We start from the raw sequence: 15,976 nt of genomic DNA on the forward strand, positions 1-15,976 counted from the left end.
CATACTTTAAAGAGTAAATCCAAGAAGAAAGTATTTTAAAATGTGCTGTAGATACCGTAATGATCCCAAAGTTAAAATCAAAGTGCAGAAAGGCTGTGTTTAAAACGACTACATCAGATTTTCTATAAAGTTATTTTTAAGTATCATACCCAAAACTTAAAAAGTGAGCAAAGAGCCAGCATTTTTCTCTAGGGGAGGTATCAATCCTACTTGTGCCTACTGGAATAAATACACACTACATGCACTAGAACATATTTCTAATTAAACAACAGTTTTATTTATTATCAAGTCATTCTCAATCTCGGAAAGATTATTCACTCCAAGATGGCGGCGCCGCACAGTAGCGATTTACAGACGCGTCTTCGTCTCTACTTTCTGTCTTTATTGGCTAGCCTGATTCAAGTCCGCTTTCTTCCTCAATGGCGGCGTTGGAGGGAGTTGCACAAACACAAGACAGCCATGGCTGCTTTACTGCTGGGTGGATCAGAAAAGGGCAGTACGAAGGAGAGGCTGTTGTCCACGCTGGATGATCTGGAGGTGCTGTGTAGGTGAGTCACAACTGTTGTCTCAAGTTCAGAGATGAATGTATGGCTCCCCTTCTATGCAAGCATTTTCATTGTCTGCCATGAGATGCACTCACTGTAAAGTAGGCTTTGTCTGATGTATGGTTTGCCCCTGCTTAATAAACATACCTTAACGTTTACGCATACAGAGAAATAATTCAACTACGTAGTGTAATATTTGATATAATTAACATGCGTTTTACTCTTTTTAACTTTATAATTTGGCCACAATAGTTTTAGTGTATATTTTAATTGCACCCAGTGTAGATAATACCACTTATATTTAAACACAGTAACATCATATGTAGTCAAATTGTATTTTCCCTTCATTGTACGACGCAAAACTATTTATCCCGTTGTTTGGCAATGTCTTATGCGTTTGTTTTTTCTTTCGAGTCGATGTGTTAGTTGTGTGCTGTCTGGCTGCAAAATTTACTCTGTCGCGGATCAGTCGTCTTTTTGGGGCTAAATGGATCGCTGAAAGGGGTTGAATGAGAACAAATGTAAGATTTGTTTTCTCCTTCTCCTTCACCCTGCTCATTCGTTTTCCCTCGCTTGAGTATGGTGTCCTTGGCGAGCAGCACTTAGTGTGATACGGTTTCTAATACTTCACCTCACCTGTGTTCTCTGCTCCAGAGGTTGACTGCAGTCAAAATATCCTGGTGTTACCAAACTATTCACACATCTTTTGTCCAGTGCAAATTCTCGTACCGTCCCAGCACATTGACTAAATCTGGAGGCAATGTGCTGGGGCTCTCGTTGGTCACTAAGGTGCTGAATATCTATTAAAATCTTTAAGGTCAAATGGGTTTCTGACAATTTCATAACCGGCTTTCACTTAGGTTTCAGCTTGTCTGACGAAAACTTTGAAATGGAAATTGTTTCGCCAACTACGGGCTTAACTGGCGCTTATAATTGGATCTATCCTTCGGGAAAGCGTAACAGTTCCCTCAGAAGGTGTGTGTTTTTTTTTATTTTTTTTTTATCGTGCACCATTTGAACGGTGACCATGGTAATTTGTGTGTGTGTGTGTTTTTTTTTTCTATGCCATATGTAAGACGCCAAAGCCCCTCTTGAAGGTGATGTGCTGAATCATTCTAGGGTCTTCATTAAGGCCAGATTCAGAACTGCCAAGTCACCACATACGTATAGCATGTTTTGCATTTGTCAGTTTGTGACACTTTATCACAACATGAGCAAAGCATGTAATACTAATTATTGTTTTTGTTTTTTAATTTAATTACTGAGTCCCGGAAGGATGACTGCCTCGAACACGGCTGGGGTGACAGAAACCTAGCAAGAGGTACCCATGTTGGTGAGGCACAATGCTGTGGACATGTCTGGATTAACAAAAGCCTGGCCATAGGGCTGAGGAAACAGACAGCCTCCGACAAGACTTGTGTCCCACACTGGTCATTGGAGTTTGGGTCAAACAAGCGGTTGCAGGGTGTCTGTAACGGCTATGATAGCTCACTTGCAGATTCAAAAGGCTAATATTTATGCCTCAGTTCAGACAGTTCTCATGTAAGTTGTACTTTTTAAAACCAGAACCCTCTTGTAAAGGCAGTAGTTGAGTTGACAACCGCTTCTTCCTCACAGTCTCTTATTCCTTGGGGCCAGCGATACCATGCCCTCTTGGAGTCTACAGTCAACTTAAGAAGCACCAGGAATTCACCACCCTGCATTTAGGATGTCTCCATCTCCTTGACTTTAATTCTCAGTTTGGTTTTATGCGCTATTAATGGATGAATGGCGTACATGCTGTAGGTGCATTACATCCATAAAGATAACATTAAATGATGAGACTGCACAATTCTTGTCCCTCCCCTGTCAGTTACTGCACATTATCTAGTAAAAGTATATGTGAAAAAATGGTTACAAAAAGTTATGTTGGAATAGCATTTAGGTGGGAAGGTTAGCAAACTATTTCAAGGGGTAAACATTTTTTCTATAAAAATGAATGCTCTGCTTACTTTGTCATTTATGCTGTAACTTAACTGATCTGATAAATGCTAATCCTTATCAAAGTTGTGGCATGCCATATCCAGTTTCTACATGTATAGTTTATTTTTACCTCAATCAGACTGGTTTCCTCATATTTTACATCTTCAAGACCTCTGATACTGGAGAGTTTCCTGTTGGTCTGTTAAGCAGAGCTCATGCTGCTGGTGATTGAGTCGGCGCAGGGCTGGTATTGAATCTGAACTCCACTCCCCCCCCCCCCCAACCCCTTCCCTACGTTGCTTACCCAAGTATGAGCTGTTAATTTAGTCTGAGGTCTCTTGGAAGACCCGTCATTGTAATATTAAGTCTCTAATCGTAGCTGTAAAGTCCACTAATACTAGCATTACAATAATGTTTATCACATTGAAAGCGCATGGAGAAAACATCAAACTCCTGATGCACTATATGCTCTGAAAGAGCAACGAAGATACAAATATCAAGTTCTACTAACGTAGGCCAAATAATAAAAGCAAACATTACAAGGATTCAAAGAATCCAAAAACACTTTCAAATTATCAGACTTTTTTTTTTTTTAACAAACTTTATTGATTTTCCAGCATTCTGGTAATATAAAGGTAAAGACATTTCCTCACATTTAGGCGAGGCTAAGATATCAAATCAATTATCCGTAGCATCAGACATAATAATCACAACATAAGATATACAATCTTAGAAGTAGGATTGATGCCGTAAGAGATGTAGCACATCACCATATGTGACATCATTAAAGTATGTCTGTTGTGAACTATAATCTGAAGGTTTTTATTACCCCCACCCTCCTTGAACTAGACATCTCCCCTATGTGCACACCTCTGTAAAATGTATGCATCATGTAAAATAGACTTAGTAGTATCCAGTTATATCTCTGAGGTCCAGGAGCATCATGGTGTATAGATAGTTCCAGTATTAAACAATATGGTTCGTTCCCCCTGAGGTGTGACAGTCAGCGCTCCAGGAGTACAGTAATGTTGTGTATGCTAGGGTGTGTCCGTGTGCTAAAAGTTCATTTGCCATTAGAATCTTGAGCTTTAAAGAATTCCAGTAATGGTAATGGGGAATTCAAGGAGAAAGGCCTGTTCCTTTGTCTTGAAGCTCCTGGCCCAGATCCTCCTCCCATTTGACTCGTGGAGGTGTTAATGAGATCGATAGGTGCTCTTGGAAACCTCAATACAGCCGTCTGATCAGGTATCTACCATGGTATGCGTTAGCTGTAAAAACTCTTGTGTAGGTGGTTGCGCACCATTAGGATCTTAGTGTTGTTTGACGTATCATGTAATACTAGCGTGTGATAGAAATAAGGAGACTGGTAAGCAGTGGGTGTTAATAAAATCTGTATAGCTTATTAGGTTGTTTTCTCCAAATCATGCTCCAACTGTCATGACTCCACCCAGCTTCCTGGAGTACAGTCTTCTCATTGTAGCTATACCAGCGTATCAATAGGGGTATGTTTGGTGCATACGGTGTTGTTGATGCAGTGTATCATATGGCCACTTTCCAGTATGTGAGAGTGACTAGTAGCAATCGAGGGGCTGAGGGGGGCATGTCAGAGCCAGGGCAGATCATGGTGTGTTGCTTGCCTTGGTCTCACATAGCCTTTGTGTAGACAGTTTCTTGGAGGTTGCGTGCTGCTAGCCAGTAGGTGAGCCACTGTAACTGACCTGCTAGGAAACTGAATTTGAAGTCTGGAGCACCCATCCCTCCCCTGTCAGAGGGCAACTGTAATTTGGGGAGGCTAACCCTTCTACCATTACCCACACAAGGTCTGTCAGGAGAGTTCATAAAATAATTAAAAAAAAAAAAAAGCACATCACCATTTTAGCTAGTGCCAGCCAGCCTGCTACCGATAATGGTAGTGTGATCCAGAAATTAATTTGTGATCTAAAGGATGTAATCGCCCTTTGTAGGTTCCCCTAGGTTAGCTCTATTAGCATTCTACAAACCTGTAGTGGGTGCTCCTTGTATGGTTGCATCTCCAGAAGGTACGGTTGGTCCTGCATATGTATCCCCGAATGACAAAGCACATGACTTATCAGCATTGATGTGAAGGTTTGACAGTGTCACATAATCAGAAAATATCTGAACCACAGCAATTAGGTTAATGTGGAGATCCCTTGAATACAGGATCATATTATCAGCAAGTACTGATATGACATGCATCACAGGCCCTGTAGGTATCCTCCAATCAGGAGCTTCCTGCCTAATTCGCTGCACTAGCAATTCCAGAATTACAAATAATAACAGTGGGCAAACTTGCTTTGTGCAGCAAAATATGGGGTAGGAATCCAAAATGTATGCAGTGGTTCGTGCCCTTACTGTGGGAGAGGTATATAACGGTTTTACCCCTGTATGTAATTTGTAGGGATCCCAAGTCTGCCACAGGTTGCAAACATGTAGTCCCAATCCAATGCAACAGAAGCCTGACGGAGGTCTAAGGAGAGACATCCGGCCCATGGATAATGACCTCGAGCGGTATCCATGATGTGGTGTAGCCGACATATATTAGGGGGGTGTTACAGTTGGGGACAAATCCACATTGGTCCATATTTATAATTTTATGGAGCGGGGTAGGAGCCTGCGTGCAAGGATCTTACTCAAGATCTTGTGCTTGGTTCTTAGGATTGACCCTATTCTAAAGGGGGGCATATCTGTTGGGGCTTTACTGGGTTTCAATGTAGAGGTTACCAAGGCCTGTCTGGTAGTAAGTGGTGTACCCAAGGAGGTCTTATATAACCATTCCAATTGTAGGATCAGTCGATTAGTGTAAGTAGTGTGAAATTCAGGGAGACCATCCGTTCCCGGAGTTTTATTGTGTGCAAGGTCTTCAATGGCTTTGCAGATCCCACCAGTAGTCGGTGGGGCTCCGATGGTCTCTCTGACCGTGGCTTGTATCAGTGGCAGTCCTTTTAAGAAAGAGTGGATCACAAGGGAGCCAGGTGGAGGGGTGGCTTGGGGGAGCGGGGGCAGGGGGGGCGAGTACAGGTCTGCTTAAAAATCATAGAATGCTGTATTTATTCCGAGCTCTGTATTGAAGTTGGTCGTCTGTGGGGTGATAATATGGAGGATAGGAGTGGATAGGGCTGACTCTCTAAGTATTTGAGTTGCACGTATGCTCTATATTCTGAGACGCAGATGCTTGGGGAGCTCTGCATGATCGATTCTGGCTGCTTGTAACTCCAAGGAACACCACTCGTCCACTGCTGCTGCCCCCTTAGAGGGCCCAAGCTGTCCTTGACGCAAGCAAGCCCGAGGAGACTGTCTGACAGCCAACCACCATTGAGCCTATAGATGCCCCTCCTATCACCACTTTGAACGCCTCCCACTCCACTAATGGAGAGGATGCCGAATAGAATTTTCTGCAAAGTGAGTAGCTATTGCAGTAGTCAGGGTGTCTCGGAATGCTCCATCCTCCAAGAGCTGTGGTTGGCACCATGTGGGTATGTGTGTTGGCTCACGGCCCCAGAGCAGTGTCACCTCTAATGGGGTATGATCGAATAAGGTTTTCCTTGGGTACGTTGCATTTGTAATGTGGGTTTGGGGTGAGGTGTTGCATAGAATTCAGTTGAGTCGCAAATGTATAGCATTCCGGGGAGAGGAAAATAAAAAGTTTGTGCATGCCTTCGTTACGGTTACTCCAGACATCTGATAATTTCCAACTCTGTACCCGGTGCTGTGAAGCTTTAGCTTGTTTGATTGAACTGGTACCCTGAGGGTCGTGAGCGGTGTAGGTCCATGTCAAGGACTGCGTTAAAGTTTCCACCCGAGGATCAAGGGATATGCGTCCAGTCCACTAGGACAGAGGACAAGTGGGCTCGTAATATGACCGGGCATATATCCTTCCCAGCACCATAGGCATCCCATCCAGAGTAACCAGAGACGGGTTTAGCGGCCATGCACCTCAATTCGAGTATGTTGGGCCATAAACGGGACCCTTGGAGCAGACCCTCACCCCAACTTCTCACGCAAAGGCACAGTACGTGGTATGGAACATTTGACCTCCATTTTTTGGCACAACTTCAGGGCTTTATAAGTGGTGTGGTGAGCATCCTGTAGGTATACTATGCAAGTTTGTTGCCATTGTAGTTGGGCAAGTATCCTATATCATTTGTTTGGATCCCATACCCCAGACATTTCAGGTGAGTATGTTATAGTGGGGTGTAACAGACATTTCTGCTTAACATGTGAAAGTACAAGACATCATATATGTGCCAGCAGAGAGTAGCATAATATGCAATACATCAGCTGGGTCAATGTCACATTCAGTTAAACCTTATTAATCCTCAGTACAAGGTCCAGCGAGGGATACTTGTTCAACCAAACCGGTTTAAAAAAAAAAGTGCAAACATAACAATTCATGCGCTCACCTGTGGGGTGCTAAGGTTCGCCCAAGGCTCTGTATCCAAAAAAAAGCTAAACATATCTTGATAAGGGGGGGTGGGGTGGAAGAGGGCACCTAGTGTATGCTGGTCAGTAGTGGGGGGTCAACACAATAACAGCCTAGTAGCAAAGGAAGTAAATTACTCGTGCATTTGTTTCTCTGCGTGTAAGGCATCCTTGCAGTCCTGCATGTGGGAGTTCTCTCATTAGGGTGCCATGTCTTGCAGTCTTCAAGAAGGTGAAACTTCCCCCACCCCAGCAATCGAGGAGCTTCCATGGTTGTGGTTTTTACAAAGTCTCTATCCCAGTAGTTCCATGGCTGTTTGTGGAGTAATTGAAGGGAACAGCGCCATGCTGCCCTCCAAATCAGGGTTGGAAATACTGCTTGATGAGGAGGCAGTGCTGGCAGATGATTGATTATCCTTTAGGGAAGTCGCTGAAATGAGCTCAGGTTTCTGACCCTCCAAAACCTGTTGCAGCGCTAGGGCCACGCTCCCCACAACTGCTGGTCCAGTCAGCTTCATCTCATACGAGACAGTCACTGCGTCTTAGGCAGTGGGGACTGCAAATGTCCAGGTCTACGCAAATCTGGAAAATGTTGTTCCAACCAGTCCCATACTTCTTTCGGTACTTCAAACAAAGTTACTCCTTTGTTCATGGAGCTCCTTCAGTCTAGCTGTGAACATCAGGGCATAGGAGAAGCCCACCATGCGTAGCTGACTTTTCACTGCTTGGAAAGAGGGCCTCTGACTCTGGACTGAGATCATGTAGTCTGGAAACAGTGATTTTCTGAAGTTGTCCACCAGAATAGGCGCAGCTTCTTGCACACTGCTGAGAAAGGCATCTCAATTGCTGTAATTCAGGATCCAGGCCACTACCAGTCTCTGTGGTGATTTAGTAGGGAGAAGTGCCCTTTGTACTGCAAACAGCTCTGATAGACCAGACGGCGCCATTGTCGTTCCCTGCCAGTCCTCAATGTACTGTGTGGCACTGGGGCCTTCAATTCCCCTCAGCAGTCCGATAATCCGAACATTATTTTGGCATGCCCTTCCTCCAGCATCCTTTTCGTAGTCCTGTAAGATGTTAATTTATTGTTGGAGTTGCACGACAATGGAGGTGCATTCTGATTGCCAGGGTACAATGGTGGTATGGGTAGTCTCATTATTTTTAACTCTGTCCATTTGTGGTCATGTCTGAGGAGGCTGAGATCAGTAGTAATTGTTCCTATGCGTGGTACTGTGACCACTCTGGAAGTGCGTATTTCCTACAAGATGAAATCCAACTTGTCCTGCAGAGGACCCACACTTGTGGGGGGGTATACGGTCCCCTGTTGCCAACATGGAGGAGCCTTCTGAGGGGGTGGACTGAGATCTAGTATGATCTTAAGGGTCAGTAGATTTTCCTCTTGTGTGACCTATTTTGCTGAAGAATCTGTGGTTTTAGTTAAAGTGGCCATGGAATGTATTAATGGACTGTTTGCTTGTAGGACCGGCCTGGTCAGGGTTGGTTTGAATGTGGCCTCAGCACTGTCCAGTGTCCAAGTAGGAAAAGTGTTAATTAGTTCAAGCATATAGCAGTTCTGTGGGGTAAGCTTCACATGAGGGGATTCTCCAAAGTTGGTCCCAGTGAGATCCACCTGTGTTAATCAAGTGACACACTGGGCTGAGAGGGGGATAATCAAATGCCTCATCCACCACTCAGTGGTATTGTCACAGAGGGTAGTCTTCTTGGTTGTAGGATAAAATCTTTCGCTTGGGGTAAGGATGGCAGTAAATCTACCCTTCACCAGTCCCTTTTAATTATTACCAGCACATGTATGACATCCAAAGACTGTCTGAGCAAGGGAGGGCTCAGACTAGTTTCATAATTCCAGAAGGATAGGTGCTCACTGGAGCTGTTCTGCACTATGATGAGAGCATTGAGATAATATGGGACAGTGCCTTCTAGTCACTGTGTCCACAACAGGTATGTTCATCCCAGGGACATAAATCGTACTTTGTCGCGAGTTCTGGCTTCACCAGGGATTTTTCACGTGTTGGCAACTCCTCATTCTGTAGCTCGCATAGGTCCCAGCGAGCTCTCTGCCACAGCATGCTGTCCGTCTCTTACAGGAAGCCTCCAGGAGGTTCCTGATCATCGCTTTTGAGTCCCACTGTCACTCCTTCCCAGCTCGCAGAGGCCTCTTGCCTCCCTCTTGCCGCTCTGCGCTCCTCCCTCCACCACGCCGGTCACTCAGGCTCACCGCGGCGGTGCAGGTGAAGCATCATCTATTGTTCCTCTTGGAGGTGCTGTCTCAGCTCCACATTTCATTTCCCGCAGGTGAGAGCTCTAATCCACGGCAGCGTACAGGGTCAATGTTCAGTCCCCGGCCAGCCCCATAACTACAGCTGTCATTTTCTCGCTCCTTTTTTTCCGGGGCCAGCATCCCTCCAGGGACGCTCGGAAGAGTTCTTCCGCAGCGAGCAAAACTTTGGCATAGGTGGTAGCGCCTAGGGCTGGTACCAGACTGCTGCGGTGCCTTGGCTCGGTTTCACCATCACCAGCCTGTTGATCTTGAGTCCAGTCAGGGCGCAGGCAGGCCCATCGAGGTTGGCGTCTTCCCTGGTGGCATGCTGGGGGGCCGGTATCAGAAGTCCAATCTCATCTCTCCTGTTGTAATCAGTATTCAGGGTGCTCCTCTGTAGGTGGATTGTCCCCGTCAATGTCGGATATATGAGGATAGTCAGCCCCAGGCCTAGGAGCCTTCCGATTATATGGCTGCCATCTTCGGCTGTTGACCACGCCCCCTCAAACTATCAGACTTGGCATTAACCAACTTCTGAAGTGGATAATCTCAAGTTATAGTACAATAGCAACAAACTTTGCCAACTTATTTTGTGAAAGGACTCCACATGAGTATGTCACTTTGAAAAGGCACTGATTCATCTTCTCATTTGTCCATACGAAAAATAAACATTCCAAAATGTTAATCATTAAAGTTCCTCTTACAAATCTTAGTTCATTAAAACCCTCACCATGTGCTGATTACTGCATTCCATTACATCTGAATAAATCATAGGCCCAGGTTAAAGCCACCCTAATTCTCCATTCCCCAGTGGTAAAAAGCAAGTACCCTTTGTATAACTTGGGAAGATCACCCTTCTCTTAAAAACATATCTTTTTGACTTCGAAAATGTAAGACCTTAAGGCTTTCATTCCCTGGAAAGACCTTAGAAGAAGTTGTCTGATTAAACTTCTCTCATATTTTGGCCAGTAACTTAATGAAAATTTCCAGTTTGGACTTTGTCTTATGTTAGATCAAAACAGCACACCTCCGAAGACACTCTTTAATTACTAAATGAATGGGGTATCTGGTTTGTGGTGGTATTGGACTAATTGGCATCATTCAACACAATTGACTACTCATCCCTACGTCTTTTAATCCCTTTTCGCAGAATAGGGTGAAAGGCCACATTCTGACATGGTTCTGGTCATACTTAAAATCAAGATCACGCTTTGTAACAAGCATTGGCAATGCCAATAGGTCTTGGCTATTTGAGGTCTATTGGCTTTGTCAATTTTTTTATTTTAGCCATGTTGTATAGCAGCACAGTTGCTTGGCAGGAAAAAAAGTTCTTGTATGGCCTGCCGTGGTATGATTTGTCATTGTATGGTATGTTATTGTAAATTTTGGTATGGCTTGTCATTGTATAATGTAGTATGACCCAGCATTGTATAAAATGCTATGGCCTGTCGGTGCATGTTATGCTATGGCCTGTTAATGTTTATGTAAGAAAATTACTCTCTTTGCATGACCAACCCCAAAGTTTGGAACCAATGCTACTAGGCTTTTGACCGAGAGTGCAATGAAGCCAGTTAACCAGACCTCAGTGCTAGTGTTCTAACCATCTTAAAAAATATATGTTGACCTCGCTACCCCCAATTAGCATAACGTGACTTACTGCTAAGTCCCTAGTATATGGTAACGACGATACAGAGGGAATGTAAGTTATTGTCCATCCAGGGCTGAAGCAGTGATTGTGCCACCCTGTGTGTGACAAAGTACAAAATGGCTCCCAGCCTGCCACTGCAGCCTGGAAGAGCAGTTTTAACACTGCTAGTTAACGTGACCATTTAAACCAATAACAAAGCACCAACTTCCCTTAACAATATATTTCTCTCCTAAGAAGATATATCGAGCGTTAAGGCAGGAAGCTGTAAATTATTAGGTGGGGCGCATACTGTTATATGTCCTAACAGTAAAATGTCCAAATTGTTCTCTTACTTTGTCAAAGCTAGTAGCTCCATTGGCTAGTACAGAGTTACTGGATGAGATCTCAGTCCTGCTAACTTTTGAATGGGACTTCTAAAATAGGTACTTCAAGGTATCAAATTAATAGTGGCATTAAACATGACTCGATGACCAAGTCATATTAAATGTCACTTTTAAGGAAAAACAACTTTTAGAAAGCTGCACTCTGTTGCCCAGTTTAACCGGCAACCTTTCACAGTTACTGGCCACTAGATATCCTTCTGGGAGTAGTGTGAGCAACTGCGAGGCTCAGGAGCAATAGAGGCCTGCCACAGAGGAGGTGTTTCCTTCCCCCTGGAGGAAGCCACAAAAGGTGAGCAAAAGCAGAGCCTCAAAGGGGAAGCTGCCTTGGGTGGACAAATAGTGATCACACTAGAGTAGGTCTGCCCCTTTGTTCTGGTGATTGAGCTGGAGGCGGTAACAGAGAGGGAAAAACTGTTGAGTTGCCAAACAGTTTTTATTTTATTTTTCTCCTTCCTGTTGCGGTGTAGCCCAAATATAGCCATACCTCTAGGGTGAGCTACCAAGCTCCTAACAGCAAGGAAGGGGTCCGACATCTTGAGAGTGGGCAGAATAGTGCAGTGGGCATACATCTGGCACTTTGAACTCCAGATCATTTCTGGGCTAGAGAGAGGACTGAAGGACTGCCTTGCTGACCCCTGGACCTGGCAAGAGAGGCTCTGTGAACCGCTGGACTTTAACTGCCTCTCCTTGGGATAGCAAAGAGAGGATTGTGCCTGTGGTGCCTGGCTCATGAAAAAGTTGCTCTTGAGCCCCAGACCAAAGTAGTGATTGCAAGGGTCAATCATTTGACCCCCTGTTTAGAGCACCAGGGCCATAAAAGCTGAAGTTGCCCGTCCTGGCCAGTCAGTAGCCATTCACAAGCAATCACCGTTGACCACTGACCTGCAGCCTAGAAGACCTCCATTCCAGATTCAAAAGTTCATCTTTGTCTGACAGACTTGGAAGAGTTGCCAGAATGTTAATTGGTTGCCAAAGACAGACACTAGTTCTCTCTAAAGAATATCGCTGGATCTGATGTGACCAGAGATCAGTAGCCCATCTGCTTCTGGGCTTCTGCTGGCACTAAGAGGACTTTAAGGAACTCCAACCCCTGTGGCCAAAGTGACCCCACCTTACCAGTGGACCGAGTTACAACCTCCGAAACATCCCTGTCACCTGCACACCACTCAGCACATCTTTTATCATCTTGTAAGCTCTGCATTAGGACCGCTCCACTGAAATCTATGGCACTTTTTTATGTAAAGTGTGGGACCGGACTTGAGACTGCTTTGGTCACCAGGTAACTGTCCAATTACTCATTATTGCTCCCCTGACCTTCTCCCTGACGGAATGGTCACCTAACCCAGACCAGAGTAGTCAGACAGCGCTTTCAAGCTTTTCAAAAGTTTTCATACTTTACAATTACCAATGCTTGTTTGTGCTATGAGCTAAGGTTTTGGTTTTACGTTTTACTTAAAAATATATGTCCAGAACCCTCCATTGGATTTTTCCTCAGCATGGTGTCTAAAAAAAATAAATAAAATAAAAATAAAATCATAAAATATTGCCTATTTTTATAAATTAGTGTCTGATTTCTTTCATGTTGTAGGACTTTATTTTGTTGTTGTTTGGTGCTTCTAAATGCTTTACACTAGTTCATTTGCTTATGCCTTGCTACTCTAAGCCCCAGCTACCCAGGATTGAACAAGAGGTTTTACAAATGAACCTGAGTGGACCCAGACGGTTTTGTCGGTGTATTACATACTAAGGACGTACCACTGCACCATGTAATGCTCCATAATTCTCACAGTATAGTAAGAAACGTTATGATCTTTGTCATACTGTACACTTTTAGCTATGGGGAGAAGTCCTAGTGGTGCAGCCAAATGAGCTATGTACAATGTTATTTTTATACTAGAATGTTCTATCCAACCTGTAATTGTGCAAACATAAACCAAATCACATCCTGTGTTTTTTTTTTTTTTTTTTGCATAACACAGTTTAATTATGTCGAAAGCATCCTATAAATCATTAAATGTACCAAATATGCACTTTGTCACACACTAAATGATTTGTCCAAAGCCATTAATGTATTTTAAAATCATTGTTAAAAAGTTATGCTAGCAACCTGTGGGCTGCTGGTAGTGTTATGCTGCACCAGAGAATAGAAGGGGAGGGGATGAAACAAACACGAATGAGCACTGGAAACAAGGGGGAGATAGCAACAGGGCAGAGCAAAACCAGGAGCAAGTCAACCTAACAACGTATAGAACTTAAAATAAATAAATAAATAAAATGCTGCAGAAACAGAGCGGAATTGGAGAAAGGACACTCCCAAAAAAATAGGAGGCTGTACTTGGTCTGTGTTCAGGGGTGTGGAATTTAATAAATATCTACTTGTCCATGGGACAGGTTGCTTCTTAAATCTACTTGTCCCATTGGTGCCCTACAGTGCGGTGACAAAATATGGCAGCCATCTCATTATGTCAGTGCTCTGATAATAGCCTCTCTGATTATGCTAGGGCTACTACTATAGTTAGGCTTATATACTTTCAATTTCAATCCCTACTAAAGCAATTTCCTTATTTTGCCAACTTTCAGCAGATCTACATACAGGGGCTGGAGGAAGCAATAAGCAATCGTTTTAGGGCTGGCATGCCTTTGAGTCTGCAAACCTACTAACTTGAATGTTTTAAGGATTTTCACCAACTCTTCTCTAATCTTTTCCCATAATGAGAGAGGTTGGAAATGTACTCCTGACAAGGGCAGAAGTAGAAGTTCTTCCAGGGTTGGGAAAAAGTGGTTGGAGGGAAAGTGGGCTTGTAAACTCTCAATAGATTTTCACATGAGCAAATCTACACATGCATATTTGCTTGTGCTAAAATACAGTTCACAAACATTTTCTAGTAGTAGGATTTTGTGGTCTACTTCTGTAAGTTCTTGTGAATTTTCATGAAAGCCACTAATCAAGACATATACCATGGGTGCACTTTTGTGATTTTCTTTAAGATTGGGTCCCTAATTAGGTCTGGGGTTAACAAAGACATTTTGTTTTTATTAAACTTCTATTTCTCACTATCGTCTGGCTTACTATCAGCAATTGCATTCTTCTCTTCCACAAGGAGCATATTGGTACACAAAGCAGTTTTGTTCAGTGCCAGAAACCACTGTGGCAATCAGTGACGTAGCAAACTGCAGGTGTCTCCCCTTCAGAGATTAAGGAGGACCTCTCCTCCAGACTCACTCAGGGCAGGTGCTGTGCTGAGGGACTCACCGGAAGGGGGCTGCGGGGCCTTTGTTACTCCACTGGTTGCAATGTGTGCTTTTTGAGACCAAAGCTTTTTTTTTGCCAGAGTTTACCATAGTGAGGGCCTGGCAGCTCCCACAACATTTAAGTGTTACAAAAGCTATGTCAAAACAAGACATGCATTGGTGAAACCAAATAACTCACAAAAAAAATGTAGGATTGGTTGGCTTTGCCACTGCTTGTCTATTTTCATGCTTCTCATAATCTTGATGACAATGGTTACAGTGATTTTCCATTAGGAATATTTTTTGGAAATACTAGCTTCCATCAACACATATTACTAAATGACTCTTCAAAGAAATAGCACCTAAAATGTCATACTAGCAAAAGTGTGTGTGTGTGTGTGTGTGTGTGTGTGTGTGTTTTTTTTTGTGTTTTTTTTTTTTTTCCTGCTTGCATTTTTTCTGAACATTTTATTTTGAAAGCAAAGAATCATCACTCTAGCTCACAAGCTTCTGCCAACATTTGCATTTAATCAGAAAGCGTTCTGGGAGCATTATACGCAGACTCATATTGTTGAACTTCTCAAACCTGCGTACACTTTTTTTTTTTCTGGAACCACTGTTAGTAGTGCAGTGTGATCTTAAAACATTTATATACAGCACTCACCCTAATAATGAAGGCTTTTAATTAATGAACCATAAATGTAAGTTCAAACAGCATTAACATACAGACACACGTTACCTCAACTGCAGACAGTTCCGTTCTCTGCTGGCAGCCAAAGGGTTTGTGCTGCAGGGGGTTGGGCCTACGTGTCCAAGGACAAAACAAACTAGAAAACCTGTTACCCTTGACCCCAAACAATATGTCCTGGGCACCGGGCAATAGGAATTCCACGTCCCTGTATGCTCCAGGCATGGTGGAAAAACAGAAAGTGAAGCCAGCACACGTTGACCAAACAAGAGTCAGCAAATAAGACTGACATTGAAGCTAACCAATGGTACGCAATAGACAGGCTATAAGCCCCGTGTAAGTAAACAAAATGTCTTGCAAGTGATAGCTATGCGCTGTCAAGTGAAACCTGAAAATAGTCCTTCATTTCAGCCACATACCTACTAATTTGCAGTGCACCACAGGGTTCTGTGCTTTCCTCCATTAATTTATATGCTTACATTGAACCACTCGGTCACAAACAATACCAATTAATTCCTCACATTATCTGATCCATCTGGCATAATATATACTCTGAAAATCATTGTGAATAAGCAAATATAATGGATCATCTAATTGAACATGTTAAAACTAAAGTTGATCGTTTTGTAGGCCAAGGACCATGTAAGGGCGGGGTTCCAAACTGGGATCAAAATGTCTGTCCATGGCATCTTAGCCACACTCGAGCCCTCTACTGTCTTGTCTCTTGGCTTCATAATTGATCAAAAGTTAAAACAAGATTCAGCCCTTCTCCATCCTTAATAAACCTGCCTCGTTTTAAGA

At 43.4% G+C, this 15,976-nt stretch overlaps 1 protein-coding gene across 1 annotated transcript in view; it reads left to right on the plus strand.

Annotated features, from left to right (window-relative positions):
• The first annotated feature begins 396 nt into the window (after positions 1 to 396).
• MED4 (mediator complex subunit 4) overlaps positions 397 to 15,976 on the plus strand; it is a 57,969-nt gene continuing 42,389 nt past the window's right edge. The window contains exon 1 of the mRNA XM_069205383.1: positions 397 to 548. Coding sequence (XP_069061484.1) covers positions 460 to 548 — 89 coding nt within the window. The 5' untranslated portion in view covers positions 397 to 459. The remainder of the gene's footprint in view (positions 549 to 15,976) is intronic.

This window comes from Pleurodeles waltl, chromosome 8, assembly GCF_031143425.1.
Source record: "Pleurodeles waltl isolate 20211129_DDA chromosome 8, aPleWal1.hap1.20221129, whole genome shotgun sequence".
Classification (NCBI taxonomy): domain Eukaryota; kingdom Metazoa; phylum Chordata; class Amphibia; order Caudata; family Salamandridae; genus Pleurodeles; species Pleurodeles waltl.